The sequence below is a fragment of the Drosophila tropicalis genome, unplaced genomic scaffold (assembly GCF_018151085.1).
Source record: "Drosophila tropicalis isolate 14030-0801.00 unplaced genomic scaffold, ASM1815108v1 contig_905, whole genome shotgun sequence".
Lineage (NCBI taxonomy): Eukaryota > Metazoa > Arthropoda > Insecta > Diptera > Drosophilidae > Drosophila > Drosophila tropicalis.
Window position 1 is genome coordinate 1,152,822 of NW_027173405.1, and position 15,741 is coordinate 1,168,562.

At 35.5% G+C, this 15,741-nt stretch overlaps 1 protein-coding gene across 1 annotated transcript in view; it reads right to left on the bottom strand.

Moving 5' to 3' along the window:
• Window positions 1–15,741, bottom strand: part of LOC137586136 (calcineurin-binding protein cabin-1-like) — a 1,431,569-nt gene that overhangs the window by 392,968 nt on the left and 1,022,860 nt on the right. Inside the window, exon 11 of the mRNA XM_068302145.1 lies at window positions 9,215–9,375. Coding sequence (XP_068158246.1) covers window positions 9,215–9,375 — 161 coding nt within the window. The remainder of the gene's footprint in view (window positions 1–9,214; window positions 9,376–15,741) is intronic.

The window sequence follows — 15,741 nt, forward strand, 5'->3', positions numbered from 1 at the left end:
GACTCGCCTGATTTATTAGCTCAGGTAAATCTGTCGGTACCATGTAGACGGAGTAGACATCCTTTGATACCTTTATCCCTTAGTCGTTGTTCTTCTAACTATGCCATGCATGAACCTTTTAGGGTCCTCTGCTATTCTTAATAATAAATAATCCAAGTACCATATTCTGAGCCATCTTGCAGCCTGAACTGCATCCAACCAACCATCTCTATCTTTATCTGTCTTCTTCGTTTTCTTTGTCTCATTCCCGATCTGTTCCCTATGTAAACTGTTGCAATGCCGCTAAATCAGGCGTGTACAAATTCTGGATGCTCCGTTTTGTGCCACATATATGTGGGGTTTTATTTACGATATAATTATAGTCTAGGGGGTTTACATGAAAATGACAATCGACGTTTGGCTCGGCTTGACTTTGGCGTCCGTCTATGACGCTTCGACTTTTCACGCCCGACTTTGGCGATCGACTTTTAGTGTCCGACTTTGACACACGACTTATAGCACCCGTATATGGTACTCGACTTTTAGTGTCCGGCTTTGACACTCGACTTATAGTACCCGTCTATGGCACTCGACTTGACCTTGCATCCGACTATGACGCAAGAGCTCAAAACACGTCCGTCTTATTCAACGCGCAAAAACCAACTCTCCCGTCGTCATCTCTCATTCGTTCGTCATCCCTCTTGATCGTCTTTTCTTACACGCTCACGTTCTCTCTTTGATCGTCGTTTCGTCTCTCTTCTTCGTGTACAGTGGGATTGATGCACATCGCAAATCCACATCCCACATTCGGCCATTCTGATTACGCAATCGACCCGAATGATGGGTCATCTTCCTCGTCGTCTCGTTTTGGGCTCCAGGGCTTCATGTACTCTGTACATGTTGACGTCACTTTTGGCCCTTCGCACTTGCCTACTTTTTCGACATCGTATGCGTTGTTGTGCTTCACCTTCTTAACCTGGTAGGGTCCAAAATATTTTGGTTTTAATTTGAGACCACTGCCAAATTGCGTCCTCTTAATTGCAACCAGGTCGCCAACATCATAAGATCGAGCTTGCTTACGACGTAGGATGTAGTACTTCTTGTTTTCGTCTTGGATCTTGGAGATGTGTGCCTGCGCCTTGGCACGGAGCTCGCTTCTTTCGTCTGTGAATATTGCCTTCGTCTCTTGTTTGATAAGATCTCTTAGTTTATGGTCATCGTTGGTCCTCATCTTAACGCCAGTTAGTAACTCAAATGGAGAAGTGTCAATACTTCTGGTGCACGTCGAATTGATAGCCTGCTGAACTTTGCTAACATGTCGATACCACTTCGTCGAATCATCAACGCTCAACTTCGACAGAACAGGAATGATGATCGCATTTAAACGTTCGACTTGGCCGTTTACTTTCGGAAGTGCTGTAGTCGCCTTAACGTGTTTGATACCTTCGTTGTCGCAGTACTTCAGAAAATCTTGGGATGTAAAGGCGGAACCCCGATCCGAGATAATAAACGTTGGGTTGCCAAAAATCGCGCTTTGCATCGTCAGCTTCGCAATAACTTTATTGCTAGTCTTCGATTTGGTTGGGTATAACCAGCAAAACTTCGTAAATGCATCTATGACCGCCGGATATGCTTATAGTCCTTGTGAGAAGACTCGAGATGACCTATAAAATCAATATCGTGAGTTAAAAGTGGAACATCGTCTTTTTGAAGTAGATGCAACAAGCCTTCATGCTTGCCAACTTCACGGCTACTGATAATACAGGGAATACAGCTTTCAATAAAAGAATCTTTGTAAATCAGCTCTTTCGTCTGTTTTGCCCAGAAATGTCCTTTGTTATGGGCCTGACCAATAATCTGCATCTTTATTGCGTTGGGGACAACAACCAGCTCATTGTCATCCTTCTTTAAAAGTACCACACGACATGTGTACTCGGACGTTGACTCTTTAATTATGCCATCAGCCAACCATTCTTCGACTTTCTCGTTCACGCACTCTGCCACTTCTTCATTGGTCGTCTTAGTTGCCAGTTGACAATTAGATATCAAATCGATTACGTCTTTTTTAGTGCTTGCCCTTTCGTCTTTATCAAGTTCATCTTTATTATTTGCGACATCAATTCTTAGAATGTTTATTTTATCACTTTCATTTTTGAACTTTTCTACTCTTAGACCATTTCGACTAAATATAATGTCAGCTGCAAACATAATTCCTCGCCTATGATCATGTCGACATCTAACAATCTAATCGGAACTACATGAAAATCTAGCACGAACGATTGGTCGTCAATCAAAACAGAATTCATGAAATGTCCAATTGGCATTATCTTATTTGATTTACAGCCGCCAAATCCAATTAGGAAACCGTCAAAGCTACTCAACTCTTGCTTTTTCAAACGTTTATACAAATCTTCGCGAATGACACAAAATTTACTTCCTGTGTCGAACAATGCCTTACACTCAATATTGTCAATTTCGATCACTTTACGCGTTATTTCTGTTTTCGACTTTAAACTTCTTATGTTTGGTTTGAATTGACTATTCATCTCTTCCTTTTTACAATCTTTAGCTATATGACCAAATCCATTACATTTGTAGCACTTTCTACCTTTCTCTTTATCATCACAATTCTTCGAGTAATGTCCTTTATTTCCACAATTGTAACACACTACATCGTTTTTAACATCTTTATTATTTCTTTTCATAATCTTTTCGTCTTTCACTTTTGCACTATTCTCGTCGTTTTTGTATTTACCATTGTCTCTCTTACTTTCCTTTTCACTCATTGTTTTATACTGCTTTAATTTCTCTTCAAACACATTTAAATTTTTCGCTCCATATAAAATCGACTTATTCTCACTTTTTTCATCAATGCCGTCAATCAGATATTCTATTAATGAATCGTCTTTTATTTGTCCACGTGAAGCTACATCTTTCATTCTGTAAAAGTACTCAAAAACGCACTCATTGTTTTTACGCTTCATTTTCACCAGTTGCTCATGTACGTCTTTACTACTCACGCACGATTTGAATTCACTCAAAAGTGCTTTTTCGAGAGAGTTCCACGAATTTATTCCTCTCTCACTCAAGACAAACAGTTTCGCGATGCCTTTTAACGCCTTCTTCGCGAACAGAAACTTTTGGAAATCGCTCCAACACATCAACGTTGCTTGCTCATTGAATTCGTTAATCCAAACTTCTACTGCAATAGTATTAGTGCCGTCAAAAATACGAATGTTCTCTTCTACGTCGCGAAAACTAATGGCAAAACGCGGCGTCATCATTCTATCTCTCTCTTCGTTTATTCTTCTGTACTCACCGTTGTTGTTCTCGCTTGCTCTCTGGTGCGGCATGTTCCTCCAATTATTCTCTGTTGCTACGTTCCTCTCTGTAGCTACCGATTCATGATCTGTCTCGTCGTTTATTTCATCATCTACTTCGTCGTCTGATTCGTCCAATACATTGCAAATCGAAACAAGATCACCGTTCGTCAAATTTCGTCGTACATATTCCACCTTTGCTTCGCACTTTCGTTTCATCGAAATCGAAACCAGAAAATTCTCGAATTCTTTTGCGGTTATTTCTATCTCCCTCGCTCTCATAGATAAATTTATGTAATGCTGCTTTAACCGTTTTCAGAGTATCGCTTATTAAATCATTTAAACACGACATAGTTAATGTTTTAATTTCACCACTAGCAGAGCAGGACCGACTTAATACGACACGATTGTTTGAGAAAAAAAAATCACTTATTTTTTTCACTCTTCTTCCGCACGAACGCACAAAAAATGTATGTGGGGTAGTCTCTTGTATCCCGCACTCTTTCTTTCTTTTCTATCACGACAAAATATGTGGGGCAACTCTTTTGTAACCACTCTAACTAGAATCTACTCCGGATGATCACCACTCTTACTCGAATCTATCCCGGTCGAGCACCCAAAATATGTGGGGTTTTATTTACGATATAATTATAGTCTAGGGGGTTTACATGAAAATACGACTTCATAGAGATTACACTATGCTAAATGACAATCGACGTTTGGCTCGGCTTGACTTTGGCGTCCGTCTATGACGCTTTGACTTTTCACGACCGTTGTAAGATTTTAAATCATAGGCAACACAAAAGGTGAGCAGGTTGTCTGTATAGCTATTGCAAGAACCACCAAGTTCTATCATCAGCAGACTTCGCTTAAGAATCCACAATTTTAATGGCCATACCATATCTTTAACGCTAATAGTAGTTGGGAATTCAAACTACATGAAGCGAAAAAAGAACGGCAAAGATAAAATTTGAATCGAGAATTTGATCCTAAATAAATTTCTTTCAAGTTACTGAGTTTTTGTTATTTAATAATTTTGAAGAGTTAGAAAAATAGTCGATTCCATGTAAAAACTTTTCTCTCAATTTTAAAGTCATTTAAATTAGATATTTTTCAAATAATGTATATAAATTGCGCAATACCAAATAGTGCCCATAAAAGATACCTAATTATGAAAGAGAGTCGGTAGTCCACTAAAAAAGGCATGCAGTGAGCCAAAAAAAATCAATAATTCTGTAGTTATGTGGTTATGTATCGATTTATTCCATTTAAGAAGCAAATCGATGGCTAAGGGTCTAAGTGACACAAACAGTAATCAAAATTAGTCACTGTCAAAACGTTTTGGTTTTAGGTAGAAGGAAACTGTCATCGGAAATATTTATATTTCGAGAAGTTTAAATAAAGTGGTCGATAAGAAACCCCAAACTCAAACAATTGGCGTTTCAAAAACTTTCATCCCTTTATTTCTCATTCCGAAAATTCTAGAAACTCTAAATAAATTTAAGGGTTTATTTGCAAATATATCGTGAAGATTAAGAAACAATCCAATGGACTGCGCCCGCACTAAGCCTAAGGGCCATATGTGCAACTGAAACATCAATGAACCGAATTTAAAATACAGTACAACTCACGTGCAGCATTTTAGACTCAACCGCGAGACTCATAATCTAAACATAAATATGCCGACACAGCGTGGTGGCACACATGTGTAATTTTTATGTACATATTTAGTTTTAGATTTATATTCCCTATTTTACTTAGGTTTTTGAAGTGAAAACTTCTTTAGAATCGTTGGGAGTGATTTGAGACTCGATGAAACGAAAAAGCGACACTAAAAAGAGACATAGCGACAATGCGAAAATGAGATGCGTGCTTAACTACAGAACTCGACGGCAATTTACAAAGTGTCGACGTGGCTCTGTTGTTAGTGTGCTCGCTTGGCGATCGGGCGGCCGGGGTTCGACTCCCAGCTTGGTCGAAGTTTTTCATAATGCTTTTTATATATTTTGTGATACATTTTTTTATTTACTTTTTATACCCTTGCAGAGGGTATTGTAAAATTGGTCAGATGTACGTAACGCACAGAAGGAGGCGTTTACGACCCCATAAAGTATATAAATTCTTGATCAGCATGAGAAGCTGAGTTGATATAGCCATGTCCGCAAAATTTTTTCTTCTAGAGCTATATGATATAGTGGTCCGATCCTAAGGATTTTCATACTTTATCTTACCCGGGTAATAAAAAATCCCAAAAAAAGATTTCATCCCGATAGCTCCTAAGACGGCTGAGTAAAATGCATACGCACAGACGGACGGACAGATGGACATGGCTATATCAACTCAGCTTCTCAGGTCGTAAACGCCTCCTTCTGTGCGTTACGAACATCTGACCCTCTGCAAGGGTATAAAAAGTAAATAAAAATGTATCACAAAATATATAATGAATGAATGCACAGCAACTAGAATCACTGTCTGTTCAGCTCTCTAAAGTGGGAGAAATATGTGCATGCGAAACCAGATTGAGCAATGGAAAAACAGTTTTAATTGTGGCAATTTATATTTCACCGAATCAATCAATAAATAGCATCACGGAATTCATTCATGAAAATTTAATAAAGTATACACCAGAAGTATCGCGGATACTTAGAAAAGATTACGATAAAGTTTCAATGATTTTAAGTGGCGATTTTAACGTAAATTTTGCATTGGACACAGCGGTTCCTTTAATTGACTTTCTCAATACAACATTCAGTTTAAAAATGTGTAACAATCGCACTGAATCAACAACACGATCAAAAATAACAATTGACGCGGTATTTCAAAGATATGTTGACAACATCGAAACCAAAGCATTTGTATCATATTTTAGCTATCATAAGCCACTCGTATCATTTGTTGAAATTGAAAACATTGAGGATGAATAATAATAAAATGAAGAAAATAAAATATGACCTTTATAGCAATATTATAATGAACCTATAATTATCCCGCTCCTAATGCTGCTTTCGTCTCATTCTCTCTCAGTTTGTTTTACGGAAGGTTTCACTTCTATCGTGTCTAACCGTTAGACGCACATTTTTTTTTTTTTATTTTCTTTTTTCTTTCCTTCCAAATATTCTGCTTTGTACAGTGATACAATTGAGATACGATAATCATTTTAAGCGACTGTACAAAGCAGAATATTTGGAAGGAAAGAAAAAAGAAAATGTATACGTAATTCATCCATTTGAGTTGGATTTCATCGACGGCTAACCTTGACAAGAACCAGTGGACGGACTTAACATTGACGAATATATTACAATAGACCCCAGTCACTCAATCAAACGGAAAGAAGCACAAAAACTTTTGGATATGCCAAATTCATCCGTTGTCAATAATATGGCTAAAAATATATGCGTGCACCAAGTTTTTCCGTCGCATACAAATGTCGAGTTTCTTAGCATATACAATTATGCCATCTATGTAGAGCTGCATTACACTAGAGTTAATAAATTCCTGAAAAATAAGATTAAGGAACCTTATGAACCTTACTGGAGATATTTTAAAATCGAAGGGCGCTTGATTGAACCCGTAAAAAACCCACTTTTGTGACGAATTCTGTGTATTGCTTGCTTTGCTCTTCAACAGGGACATGGAAAATCCATTATAGTAAACCACATATGTAGCTGGTTATAGCTTTTCCAAAACCTCTATAATCGGTACAGGGAAAAAATCAACCCATACCGCATTGTTTAGCTCTCTGTAGTTCACGTTAACTCGAATAGTTTCATCTTTTTTTTTTCAAGACGACTATTCTGCTGGCGAATTTGAAGATTTTCGAATGGTCCCTTTTTTTATTCATTCCTCGACTTGCTACTTTACTTTTCTAGCTTCATATGCTGCTAGGCCGCTCGGTGAGTGATAAAACGGCTTTTTTTCAGTCAGAAACAATCTTCAAGTGAATCGGGCACTGCTTGACAATTTCTGACCCACTGCTTCAATTATCTTTTCGACCTCTTTGCGATATTTTGGCGGAGCTATAAATAAAAAACATTCTTCTGTGACATTATATATAAGCGCAAACTCTCACTGGCACATCATCTGAGCTCTTTAGGAATGTTTATCCTTGTTTACTGCCCAACAAATTGAAGTTTTTAATCAAATCATTTGTCTATTTATAAGCACTATGGACTTACGGTTTGTGTTCAATTTATCCACGACTACTACTGCAGTGAAGTGTCCAATGGGATCCGATCTTCCGCTGCCTGAACCGTTTTACATACATTGACGAAGATATTACAATAGGATCTAGACCCCAGTCATTCAATCAAACGGAAGGAAGCCAGTACCGCGCTTGACGCAAAAGAACTTTTGGCTTAGCAAATCGACTGACCGCTTCCTTTTTTTTTTCCTTGCTAGGCCAAATTCGTCCATTGTCAATAATATGGCGAAAAATTTATTTATTTTTTTAAAAATGCTCTCCTTGATTACTGAGACGCTTTATGCTGTATTTAGCAGGCGGAAAATATGACCGTTTTGGTTGCACTTGAAGTATTCTGTTTTCTTTGCTTGAAAAATGATTTTTCTTGAAGTTCATTTTCGATCCACTTTTCGATCCATTTAGACGATAATAGATATCGAACTCTTCTTTCAAATCATTGTAAGTCTCATTTTTTATATAAACTAAGTTTTTCATAATTTCAAATATTCTCGGATTCTAGAAACAATAGGTTTTCATCACTAATTTTAATAATATTTTTGAAACCACTTTTTTTATAATATTAAGTTTATCATATGGAAAATCTGTACAAGCCATATGATAAACTTAATATTTTGGCAAATCTGTACAAGTGGAAATTCATCTCGCTTCTAACTGGAGTTGGCGTTGTGTGTTCAACTTTCTGGTTCTTACTTGCTGTCTTATATTGAATATTTTCTATCTAGTTTTGACTCGAACGTTTTGCTACAGTCTTTGCAACCTTTTTCTTTGTGTGGTGTGTCGACATGCTATTTTGCGTCGGTTTTTTTCGCCTAAAATTAAGAATTTTCTAGCGGCACCCAGGCGACTTCGAATTTTACAATTTTCTTCAACTTATTTTTAGATTTTTCTTAGAAAGACTACGCGTCTGCTAGAAATTATTTTGTTTTGAATAGTACATTCGTATTTGACACTAATGAGACCCAAAATGTAAGATTAAGTGTAGTCTAACGTTTATTAAATAGGTTGATTAATAAACAGAGTAAGTATATTAGTAAAGTAATAGTTTTGAAACGACTTTTTAATATTACAACTTCGCAAGTCGGCTGATAACCAACGAGAGCGTAAGTGGCTTTAATGCTGAAGAACTCCAAAAAGCTCGATAGCCTGAAATATATTTAGTTGTAGCTTACAACTTATGAAATTCGAATAGCGTTCTTTTGTCAAAAACTTTTGCTGAAGACTTTAAAACCTGGCACCATTTTTTCTGATACATAAGGCTTGGTGACTCCAATTTTTCATACTATATGGTTTCAGAAAGCATCCATTACTATGTTAGCGTAGCCGTTTGGCCTAGCGTCAATTGTTTCTTTGAAACGGTACAACTCCGCGAGGAGATAGGACGAACACCAACGAAACAAAGAAAACAATCGACTAGTTGTAAAGTCGAAATAAAAACGGTCGAATTCAAGTAGTCGATTTTAAGTATAGTCGAAACATTAAGTAATTGATACATCCTTTGTTCTCACTTTAGTATTAAAGTCATATGTCGTGTGTAACTTCTATCGATTTTTGTATTAAGGATTCTAGATTTTTCAGAATCTCTTAAGGATTCTAGATTTTTCAGAATCTCTTAATACGGTGTTTTTCAGCGGCTTTTATATTTATGTATATTTACGAGAGATCAGGAAAGCAAAGTAAATAATTTTAAAGACTTATAATAGCTATTCCCATTTACCTCATAATCACAATGATTTCGGTTAGCTCTTGGAACTTCTACAAAATTGAAATTTTCTCCAGCATTAGCCTTTATAAAAGCATCGCTATTTAAATGATTTTTATTTATGGAACTTTTAGATGAGTAGTGATATTTCCATTTAACTGCGTAGATGCATGTATCTGAAACAATAAAAAAATGTTAATTAGTCACAATTGTTTTTAAGATTAAACTTCGTTGCGATTGTTTTGCCATGGCTTAGGTTTTCCAAAAGAAGTTTTGGAGAAGATGAGTACACAACTTTCTTTTCATTATACCCTTGCAAAAAAGGTAAATCAATTTTGTTCAGAAGTGCGCAACGCATAGAAGGAAGCATCTCCGGCCCTATAAAATATATATATTATATTTTTTATCAGCACAAAGAGACGAGTTCAAATAACCATGTCCGTCTAACAGTCCGTCTTGATCAACGCGGACTCATCGTAGACCGTTAGAGCTACAGCTTGAAACTTAGCATGTAGGCACACTTTGTATATCTCGGATTGAGCCAGATCGGACCAGTATATTTTATAGCTCCCATACAAACGCCAAAGTAATAAACAGTGACTTTTCTTAATAACTTGGTTATTTATTAAACTGTATTATCGTGAAATTTAATAGTGAGTTAATTACACCTATAAACGACTGTGTGGATCAAGATCGGGTAACTATATCAAATAGCTCCCATATTGGATCAAGATCGGGTGACTATATCAAATATGGGAGCTATTTGATATACTTACCCGATCTTGATCCAAGAGTTAAATAGCAACAAAATCAAATGGTAGAAGAATCATCATTCTAAGAATGCAAGCTGGTGTTACAGTTTTGCTCGTCAGTGTGATTAAACTGAACCCAGTTTTAAAGGACAAAAGTGAAGCAACAAAAGTTAATTTGTTCAGTTAACATATATTCTCAACATTACTGAACTAATATACATATATATATACATATATATATTTTTTTAGGTTGGTATATAATGGATTCCCATCGGAAAACACTTAATGAAACTCTAACCAGAAGCAATAAAAACGAATCATTAAATTTTTTAATCAAAATATACAAAATACAAAAAAACATTTGAAATATGTTGGACAAAAAGTGACTTGGTTTAAAACGAACGATTTTTGCCTAAAAGCCCAACGATGGTCTCCTTTATCGATGTCCACGCAATGAACTCGTCGCCAGCTAAAACTTTGTTGAAATCTTCAGACTTTACCAATCTCCGAATATCAGGTCCATTCAAAACGCCTAAAACATTTGATATAAGTCAAAAGTATTCGTGTAGATATAAAAAAATGACTTACCATTTTTTAATTTTGCATCACTAATCTTTGGAAAGATTTGTCGTAAACAGCAAAATACAGCGTCTCTTCTACCGACAACCATCAAGAAATTTTTGACAATTCCGAGTTTGATGTGAAGTGGAGGGAAAATTATTTTTTCTGGAGATACAAGTTCTTTATGAATTCTGTTGGCATCCTTTTTCTCACTTTCAGCTCTTAGTTTCCAATTTTTATTTTTGTACTGATCGCCCTTGAACCGAGTGTCCCAATCGCATAAAAAACACATGTGTTTAGTGTAGCCGCCTTGGAGTCCGGTTAGCATGGCAACGACTTTCAAGTCGCAACACACTCGCCAATTGTGTTTTTGTGTACTCCACCAATTCTAAAATCCATTTCATTTTTTCAAACGTCTCTTTAGTGTCAGTTCCATATGCAATGGGGATCGATGGCTTTGAATTGTTTTTTTCAAGCAATACGGCTTTCCAACTAAATTTTGAACTATCAATGAATAGTCTCCAATCGTTTGGCCTGTACTGAACACCCATTTCATTCATGAGAGGCAAAATATCGTGACAATAAGCCAAAGTATTTTCTTGGTTCACCGTAAAAAACTTTTTGAAGTGTTCCTTGCGATTTCGATAGGCTGTGACTCTTGTACCCGTTGCTAACAAGTTATGGGATTTTAAAAAAGATGCTAACATTTCTGATTTTCTCTGCGTTAGCTCTAATTTTGCAACCATTTCATCCAACTTGCTTTGTGTTATAAGAACTGGGTGATTTGATACTGATGGTTCGGGGATATACTCGGAATAATCATCAAATACAGTCGCATCGGGGTAAAGACTAACATTGTCTGTGCCTGAATATTTTGGTACTGGAATATTTTCGGAATGATCCAGGGGCAGTTGCACACTCGGAACGGACACGTAGACTTTGTTTTTCGCCTTTCTTTTGTTAAGTCCAGCCACATTATTGGCACAAGCATAACAATTTTTTGGGTCATGTTCTCCTGGATTGTACCACATCATTGGTACACCAAATGGCATTTTATTTTGTTTTTTATGCATCCAGTTAACTAACCCGACATAACAAGCTCTGCAAACTGTGTTTGGCGCCCACGATTCATTCAGTATAACATCACAATTAAAGTAATGTCGAAATGCCGTAACAAAATTTTCACTAACTGATCCGTGCTTATCACTCGCCGGGGTAAAACGTCCGCAACAGTAGCAGAAGTTATTAATATTTGCTGGACACTTGCACATTTTGCTTAAACTTGGGACTTTAAACTACGGGCACCTGTTCTTAATACTGATTTTTACGACAGTAAGTAAGCTTACTGTAAGTTTTGTAAGCTGTGCTTGAGTATATGCCGTTACTTACCGGAGTCAATGGCTATCGCTCATATACTTTGAACTATATTCTATTAGAATCCGAACGGAGAATTTTTTTTTATAAATTACATATGTATGTACATATATCTTCCGTTAGATTGCCTCGCTTTAAAAACATACGAGAATCTTGCAATTTAGACTTAAATCATTACAAACTTTTTCCTTATGGAAAGTATGTATGTCTAAATTTGTTGTTGTAAATTAATCTTGATACTATTCTCACAAAAAAATAGTTATAAATTAAAAATACTTCCAAAATATTATTATTTTCACAAAAAAATAGCAATAAATTAAAAATACGTCCATAATTACTTTAAAAAAGGGCTTAATTGTAATTTTTTCTAGAACTGTAGCTGAAAAAGTAATTTTGTGTTATATAACATTTATAAAATTAATTTATTTAACCATTAACAATATTTCTACAATAAATAAGGATGATTTAGGTCGAATGAATGAAGAAGAAATCGATATATAAGTCATATTTACCTCATATGACAAACTAAAAAATACCCCCAAAATGAAAAATTTCAACTCGCTATAAAAAAAAAAAACGAGCTAACTTTGAAAAACCCAAATAGGGTTTTGCTATTCAATACATGTACTTTCAGAAAAAAAAGGTCCGGTGCGGTTTGATTTCAATACCCTTCATTTTGTTGCATAGTGTTATTAATCTTAGTCCATTGATTATTTCAATAAAATGGAGTTAGTTGTATTATAAGTAGGTGTTCTTTTATTGAATGTCTTTTATTGTATGAATTTGGTTCTCTTAGCTAAAGGCTTGATCGCTGTCGGCGCAGCGGCAGAGCAGCCGTTTTATATAAACATTATATATAAGTAAAGTAACAAAATGTAAGACGGGCAGAGAGTGTAAGTTATGCATGCACATATGTATATTAGCGGTCAGTATGGGAAACATGCTGACCTGGCTCTAAGCGATGAATGCAATGAGTGCATATCATATTACGTTTGCACTTGAAATGTGTGCGGGAACTTGGCACGCTGTCGCTGAGTGTCAAAGGCAATGCCCTATGCATATTCGGCTAACAAAGTGTTGCCGCTCAATATTTATGTTGAGTAATAAGAACTCGTATGTGCATACACTATACTACATCTCCCCCCTTTTGAAAAATAACGTAATTTCATGAAGTTATTTTAATTCTTATTATCTATACATTTAAGAAATTTTATTTATTTATTTTTTTTTGTTTTTTTTTTTTTTTTATGATGTTGTACTTACGTCCCAATCAGTTTTATCAACCGATATGTAGGATCGTATGTATTCACTAACGTTCTATGACTTCTTTCTATTGTTCCAACTGTCTGGTGGTGGTGTGCTGTAGATGTAATATTTTTAACATCTAAATATTTGCACAAATTGTCTATAATTGAATTCTTGTATTCTGTTCCCATGTCCGTAATGAACGTCTTCATTGGACCGTACTTCAGGATAAAAGATTCAAATATTGCTTTAGCGACAGTATTAGCATTCTTAATCGGAACAGGTATGGCAACTAAATATTTAATTAAATCACATATTAAAGTGACTGCATACTCGTTTCCATTTTGGTAGTGGACCAATCATGTCCACTACAACTCTGTCGAAAACATTTATGGGTGTTTCTGTTATTGTTAGTGGGGTCTTAATATGTTTCGTTATTTTAGCTTTCTGGCAATTTTGACATTTTCGTATGTACTCAGTAATATCACGAGTCATATTCTTCCAAAAATAATGTCTTTTGATTTTTGATAAAGTGTTTGAAATGCCAGTATGACCTCCTTGTATGGGATCGTCATGGAGGTTAGACAAAATAGCTTCTTTATCTTTTTGCTTATCACCAGGTTGAGTAGCGCTACTCTTAATGTTTTTAATATTTTATTGCCCATTAATTTGAAATTACCTATTGAAGCATTTTCAAAGATATTTTCCCACGGTGCCACTTTGAGTTGGTTGATTTTATTTATACCGGCTTGCAGTTCAAGCCTTTGGAAAAATGGACCTAAGTCTAGGATTCCATTGGTATATAAATCGCTAACATCATATCTTGCAGTAATTTTTCTGCCATGTTTAAATAAACATAACATATCTTTTACATACAATGTCACTACTTTGCGTACTTCGTCATTGTTTATGACTTCATATACGCTGGGCTTAGAAGCTGTATTTAAAGATTGCGTAGGCAATTCTTGTTCTTTATTTTCCGCGCGGATTTTCTGTCTATTCTGACATCTTGTAGTGACTTTATTGATATTGCCAGTTATATTTTGTAGGTCTTTGATGGTTATTCTTGATAACGCATCAGCTACATAGTTGTCTTTTCTCTATAAGTATTCAACTGTGAAATCATATTCTTCTAATTCGAGCCTCATACGTGTCAGTTTAGTACTGGAATTGATCATTGAGAAGAGGTATATTAGAGGTCTATGGTCTGTTTTTATTAAGAAATGTTTTCCATATATATATGGTCTAAAGTGTAATATTGCCCAGTGTATTGCAGCTAATTCCTGCTCAGTAGTACACTTATTGCTTTCTCCTTTGGTGAAAGATCTAGATGCATACGCAATGGGAAGTTGGAGTCCATCATGGTTTTGAGTTAAAACCGCTCCACATGCATGTTTGTTTGCATCCGTAATTATACAGAATTCTTGATTAAAGTCGGGGTATTGTAACAATGTTGGTTCCATTAGTTTACTTTTTAAATATTGGAATGCGTCTTGGCATTCAACTGTCCATTCACAGGGAACATTCTTTTTACATAATCTTGTTATGTGTCGGGAATATTCGGCGAAGTTTTTAATGAATCGTCTATAATAATTGCAAAAGGCTATAAAACGTATAGCGCTATCCGCAAAACGTCTAGCGCTATCCGCATTGTGCGGGACTGAGTAATTCTTGATGACGTCATATTTCTTGTCATCTGGAAATATTCCTTTATCTGTGCATCTATGGCCAAGAAAAGTCACCTCATGCATAAAAAATTAACATTTTTCTGGGTGTAGCTTTAGGTTGTATTCCCTGCATTTGTCAAAAACATCTGTTAAGTTTTTAAGTACACTGACGAGCAAAACTGTAACACCAGCTTGCATTCTTCGGTTGCGTAGGTCATAACTTTTTCGGAGTTAACCTGGAATAATGATTCTTCTACCATTTGATTTTGTAGCTATTTAACTACCTTATCCAAAAGTTTGAAGTCATTTGGTCACCCAGGCTAGAAATGGTAAGCAAAATGTAAGGAAAAGCCAAATGTTACAGTTTTGCACTCTCTTAGTTTTTAGATAACAATTTTTTTTTTTTTTTTTTTTTTTAAAGGGTATCAAGTGTTTTTAAAATTTTTGTTGTATAAAATATTCAATTCGACATATGTTAAGAGCATCAAGAAATAAAATTTCAGTAGATTAGCCCCTATAATGTCCTTTGGTAGTGTCTTAACTTTATCAAGCCAAAAGATGGAAATTCTTATTTAATTACTGGAATTTTTTTTTAATTTTATTTTTATTTATTTATGCCAACATAAAATCCATTTTCTGATTTTATAATATTGGTTCCTGTTTAAATATTGGTCCAAATAGTGTTAAAAACTTGATTTATAAACGCCAGGACCTATGTTTTACCCCGTTTGAAGGGGTGTTTTTCCTGGAGTTTTTTAAAATATTATAATTTTTTTATAAAATATTATTACTTTAACAGTTTTCCCTCAGAGAGGAACTAAAATTCGATCCACACTTTAATAATACGGCCGTAACTAATACCTAAATCTCTGTCGCTATTTCTTGCTTAAAGTATTCTTCTGGCGCAACGATATTCTGATAAAAAAAAAAGGCATCAAGCAAA